Here is a 5,831-nt window from a genome sequence, read left to right as displayed (position 1 = left end):
GGGAAAGATAGATCACAAGACCTGCAAATCCATCCAAGACGTTTAGTTCTGTATCTGTTTCCTGGTTTGTAATCTATTGTACCAATTTGTCGAGGCTTTGTGGCCTGAGACAAGGTTTATCGCCATTTCGGGCGATCATCTTCATTTTCAGACCGTATCTTTGTTCTCCGAATCTGCTTGAAGACAAACATTACGAACAGGTATTGGATGACTCGCGTGTGAATGTCAGACTAGGACAGATCATTCATCTTATTGAGGTGGGTATGTTCGAATGTTACTATATCCAAAAGTGGACACCAACCAAAGAAATCTGAAAAAACAAAAAGACATCAACATCGTCATTGCCTTAATCCCATGTTTACTTGGAGTCGGCCGAGTTTGACATACGTAACAATTTCATCATCTTATTCCCAAGTTTACTTGGGGTGAGTGGTGTTTGACATGTAACAAAATTGGGAAACAGTGTGGAGCGAAAGACAAAAAACTTGGAAGTGTTTTCTGTGGAGGAATGAAAATATGAAAGGGGGAAGAAAATGTTAATTATCAGTGGCTCAACTGGTCGATGATCTTTGAGAGCGCTGAATATGTTCCAATGGTGGAAGATACGCCGCCCACTATGATGATTAGAATACAAACCATCACCTGGGAAAAACATAACAAGAAACGGTTGTCGCTTATGCAAACAAAAGGAAAGAAAGCCGAGAAGATCGTTAAACTAACATCTACTAGAAGAAGAGTGCAGAATGTCGTACCTGCAAAGGCGTCACTTTTCTCCCCAGGATGCTCAAGAAACAAGCAGGCGGAAGTATCAGAGTCTGCGAGCAGGCAAACGGTAAATACAAGTGTTGGACAAAAAATCTCGAGTTTCGGGTATCCAAGTACTATATGGGATCCAAAATATATTTTGGATACCGATTTTTGGGCATCCAATAAAAAAAGATCCAAAATCGAGTGATATCGCGTGAGTTTGAGACTTTCGGATAATCTGAAAATCTCTGATAACTAACCGTTGCCTGCCCCTAATAAAGACCTTTGAGATTCTCAAATGCAAATATGAGTTGAATGGTTGGAAAATCGCTGGCATATATTAAGGATGGAAGAAAGATGGCTTACAATGAGCATTGTCAGGAATGATCCGATCAGAGACATCACGAGACCTGCGGTATTTCAAGTGTTGGTTATAGAGAACTGATGTGTTCTAAACGAAGCGAGAGAAGCAGTGCGTATAAGTCTCAAAGGTCACAACAGATTGGGGGGGGAGTGGGGGGGAAGGGTTTCAGTCTTACCAAAGAAGGGAATGGAGAGACCGACGAACAAAGTAGAGACGACAAGCAAGGTTCTGATGCCGATAGCGTACAAATGTGACTTTGAATGACTTGATGGTATCAACTCCTCAAGACTCATTGCTACCGGCGATAACGTCAAAGCATATGTGCTTTCTTTTGTTAAGGAACGGGCATTGTGCTTTTGTTCTTGAAAAATAAGCAAGACAACATGTGGAAATTTACAGTGAAATGGAAAAGTTTTCGAATTAGCCTAATTGTTTCTTGGAAAGGATATTTGGTGAATGGATTAACTACCTGCAAAACAAGTTAGAAATCGTCTATAAGAAAAACACAAAAGGCAAACTGTTTTGAAAAACCATCTGTCTCGGGATTTAGCCGTGATATTTTGGTTAGGAAAAACATACCGTAGTCCAGACGGCGATCTTAGATGCTACCAAATCTTGAGGCATGTTGAGGGTAAACTGCGACTGCGTTGATTCTCCAAACATCGTGTATCCCATGAAAGCCACACCGGCATACATCAGAGTAGATATACCGAAGCTGCAAAAGATGAAAAGGCATTCTTTCTAAATCATAGGCTTTTTCACATTCAAAAAGTTAAATTGGCTTGAGTTGAGTGTTGTTATTTTCAGCATTTCTGTTGCTTACCATGTCAAGAGGACGGCGGGATATTGAGATGGTTTTGCCATCGAAGTGTAGATATTAGGAAACACAGCATGTCCTGAATAACAGAAACCGTAGAGCCCTATGGCCACAGGTAGAGTTCCCAAGTTCAGTACTGTCCCTTTGCTGTGGATTCCGACATCATCAACCAAACCAACCCAAAACAAGCATAGAACCACCAACACTGATGCAATGACTCCTCCAGCTGAAAACAAAGACATAACTCTGTCAGACATCTGTTAAAAAAAAAGAGAGAGATTATTCCCATACGCACAACTCCCATAAATCGACGAATCAAATTCTCCAAAAGAGAAAGGCAAAAGACAAAACCTGAGATGTAGCTTAGTACACTGAGATCTCGGAGCCAAACGGTCGGGAGAACAGAGAGGGTTGTTATCAATGCGAATAGATGGTGTGAATCTAACTGATACCCTCCAATACTTAAACCAGCATTTGGAAACAGTGAGGATAAATTATCACTCTCCAGAATGATGTATTCCACACAGCTTGCCTGCAAAACAGTAGAGAAAATAATTTACATTTACCAGTTACCGGTGTTCACCCCAATTCTATATTCATTTCTATTCATAGAGCTTCGGAATCTCACGAAAAATATAGTTTAGGATTTTCCTTTTACCATAGTTTGTTTGCATTTGTCCTCCCAACAATATCATAGAATATATTTATATAATGTCGGTAAGAGGATAATGCAAAATATTATAGAAAGAAAACAAAGCGGCGGTTTGACGTACGGCCAAAAAAATCAATAAATGGACTAGTGAGAGACAAGATTGGGCCTAACCAAACGTGTTCCACTACATGGGGTCATATGGATCATACATGTGCCATGTGGTCCCTTGGGCGATTATTGGCTAAAAAGTTCTCGTGTGCTTATCTCAAATAAACGATAGAGCACCTCGATTAAATTAATTAAGTAATAACTGGACAAAGAACAGCTGTACTTACGTATAGCTCCAAATAGAGTATAATCTGCAAATAAAAAGGAAAAAAGGCAAAAGAAAGAAGAAAACATGTAAGAACGACAAATCTATAATATCATGATCAAGTCAAGTTGCAAGCTATCTTCTAGTAATCATATGTATATTTAAAAGGTTATCTTAATCAACTTGTTATACAATTAAGGACATCTAGAGTAGAGGAAAGTAACGGACAAGTATAGCTAAGTTCTGGTTGATAGGTAGAAAACTTGAATAAATAATATCTCGAAACATTAGGTTATTTTATCATTTTCATGCAAATATAGGATTCCTCATTCTGATCAGCTTCCTTACCAGGCTGTTCATGGTTTCGTAATTTGGTTATATACGTTTGTGGGTTTGGCGTTACAGCCACTTGGAATTTGAACCCAACACAGAGAAAATGTACCACTTACAGAGACAATGATACGGCCGGTGGTGCCAAACGCAGCTTGGCCAATATCGGGGTAAGTCTCAAGCTCAGGCTCACTGTCGAGGCAGTAACGCAGAAGCAATCCGGTGTAGAAGGAAAGTATTCCAAATGCAAACAAAACGAGGAGCCCCAACCATCCTCCTTCTTTTGCAGCATAAGGGGTCGAAAGTATTCCAACGCCACATAGAACGTTCATTCCTGCAGATGTGTGTGTGGTCCATGTTAAAATAATGAAGCTAAAACTGGCAAAAAAAAAACTCAGAATCAGTCAATAATACTGTGATTTGATGCGTGACAAATATCAGACAAAGTGGTGAGATCTTTTCTTCCTATGTATTTCAGATAGTTCTTTCATCAGATTATGTTCGTAATCATTAATTCATAATGTAAAGATTCGAAAGACATGACAATAAGTTTGTGAACCTACTTCCCCGGTCCTCTGGGAGATGTAGTCAGACCAAAGGTACGGTGAACTTTCGGTTTATCAAAAAAAAAAAAATTTGTGAACCTAGACTGAGCAGTCAAAGAAATGATCATGTGTCACCCATGTGCAGAAGCCCTCTGAGTATGATGCATAAAGCTGTTTTCTATCAATTAGAAGACCACAAAATGAGTTCTGTAATAAAACGACAGAGTAGTGACATCCCTAGATTCATATCCCTTGTGTGAAAAGCACTAACCAACTCTTCGTGAAACTCTAAGTGATTACGAAGTAGTTGAGGAATCTAGGAGTGAGGGCACAACCAAATGATATCACAAGTTTGAGAAAAGTTAAAAGACGATTATAAAAAATTTCGAAGACGATAATTTACCATTTTAATAAACCTATGACAAAACTCACCATTCATAACAGCCTGTCCGAATGAGCTATTGCGAGAGATTGGCATTTCGTGAGACACCATTGATGGCTTCTCATCCTTTCGCATCGAAGACCTCCTCGATGGAATCGGTGGCAAGAGGCCGTAGGAGCTGCGCCTTTGTTTTGGAGGTGGTTGTTCATCTGCTTGTTCTGGCAGCAGAGGTTTTGTGACACCAGGTAGCGTTTCCGGTGTGTGCCTTCTTACCAACGACGACGACAAAAAGGAACTGCCGAATCTTGACAGCGAAGACGTTCCCAGAAAACCGATGCCGGGTGATGGAACGCTACTATACAGATCAATGGACTGCCTAAAACATTGAAAAGAAAACAATAAGCGGACGATACAAGTCCTACATCGGATTCAGAGCAACAAAACCACAGAACCCTTGCAATATAAAGATAAAAAAAATGATACACCGAGATCATTCGAATGATTCAAAGAAAGCTGCATAAGCATACCTGTAACTTTGTGGCCAAGCAGTTGTGTATGAGCTTGGTTTGTTCTGTTGCTGGTTTTCATCGTAAGCCTCAGATGAATCAGAATGACTTCCATCTTCGTCGTGATCGAAATCCTTATTCTCGTCTTCATCACTCTCGATGTAAAAGCTCTGATCAGAAACCGAGTGATTCATTTCTTCACAATCTTTATCCGCCTGTAAAACTCAAACAAACCCATTTTTCCGATTAATCACGTGGAGGTTAAGAAAAATATGAAAGAGTGATAACCAAATCGAAACGAATTGGCGCTCCATACACAAAATCGTGGCAACAGCTCGAGATATAACCTCAAACAGCTCTATTCGGTTCTAAGAACTGGGTTCCTTGTCTTCAATCTCCTTTGGATTCGATAGTCAACAAGGAAAATAAAAATCGAGTTCAGATTTAAACAGATTATACGACCCTGGAATTTCAAATAAACCGGAAATTTTGAATGAAGCGTACATCGAAATTGGCATTTTGAATTCAGGCAAAATACATTACGAGTACGTTCTACAGGACACCACGAAACAAAATACTTCTCCGAGAAAATCTGTTCATCCGGCAAATGAGACAGAAAATACACGGAATCAGAGGGAATCTCAATTCGTTTCAAAATAATCCGAAATGGGAAAATGAAATGGTTTCCGCAGCAAATTACTCAATCGCTCAGATTGTATTCCAGAAAACGGAAAGATGTCAGAAACGCAACCAATTGAACAGCAGATAAAATGACAAGCATACAATCACCACAGACATTCGCAAGTTTCTCTTTGATGTTACCTGCAACTTTTCTCGGGATCCAAACGAACAGCTGCTTGGGATGAGAGAGAGAGAGCGGGAGAGAGAATTGAGCACGACAGAATGTGCGAGAGAGAGAGAGAGAGAAGGGAGACGGGGGCTTTATACGTAGAGACGCAAAAATACACGGGGAAAACCGAGCGTGTGAATCACGCGCGCCTAAGCGAGTGAGATGACGTAAGTAAAAACGCAAATGGGGAAGACCGCTTTTGTATCGCGAGATGGGATTCGTCAAGGCCGTAATTGATTACTTTCTCTGCGAGGGGAAATGTCATTAAACTCCAATCATGTAATACTAATAGTGACAATGTGGTCAACTAATTACTACATACCTT

General features: G+C 40.1%; 2 protein-coding genes across 5 annotated transcripts in view; one reads left to right on the top strand and one right to left on the bottom strand.

Moving 5' to 3' along the window:
• LOC104825223 (protein ROOT PRIMORDIUM DEFECTIVE 1) overlaps nucleotides 1-199 on the top strand; it is a 2,121-nt gene extending 1,922 nt beyond the window's left edge. The window contains exon 2 of one of the 2 annotated variants that reach the window (XM_010557511.2): nucleotides 1-199. The gene's annotated coding sequence lies outside the window, so the exon portion shown is untranslated. The other variant, XM_010557512.2, reaches the window with a different exon arrangement.
• A 91-nt stretch (nucleotides 200-290) lies between these two features.
• On the bottom strand, nucleotides 291-5,583 carry LOC104825222 (vacuolar amino acid transporter 1). Of its 3 annotated transcripts, none has more exons than XM_010557509.2 (14): nucleotides 5,479-5,577; nucleotides 4,973-5,054; nucleotides 4,678-4,871; nucleotides 4,201-4,526; nucleotides 3,343-3,557; nucleotides 2,916-2,939; nucleotides 2,280-2,460; nucleotides 1,935-2,154; nucleotides 1,691-1,826; nucleotides 1,561-1,580; nucleotides 1,287-1,432; nucleotides 1,114-1,157; nucleotides 753-815; nucleotides 291-642 (listed from the first exon to the last, which is right to left on the bottom strand). In XM_010557509.2, the coding sequence occupies exons 3-14, from the start codon at nucleotides 4,848-4,850 to the stop codon at nucleotides 544-546; spliced, it is 1,647 nt and encodes a 548-aa protein (XP_010555811.1). In that variant the 5' UTR covers nucleotides 4,851-4,871; nucleotides 4,973-5,054; nucleotides 5,479-5,577; the 3' UTR covers nucleotides 291-543. The 3 variants fall into 3 exon arrangements, with proteins under 3 accessions (XP_010555811.1, XP_010555812.1, XP_010555810.1); XM_010557510.2 differs by having other exon boundaries at nucleotides 5,004-5,054; XM_010557508.2 differs by lacking the exon at nucleotides 4,973-5,054 and having other exon boundaries at nucleotides 5,479-5,583.
• Nucleotides 5,584-5,831: the final 248 nt, after the last annotated feature.

The sequence above is a fragment of the Tarenaya hassleriana genome, unplaced genomic scaffold (assembly GCF_000463585.1).
Source record: "Tarenaya hassleriana unplaced genomic scaffold, ASM46358v1 Cleome43, whole genome shotgun sequence".
Lineage (NCBI taxonomy): Eukaryota > Viridiplantae > Streptophyta > Magnoliopsida > Brassicales > Cleomaceae > Tarenaya > Tarenaya hassleriana.
This window is presented reverse-complemented; position numbering and strand designations above follow the sequence as displayed.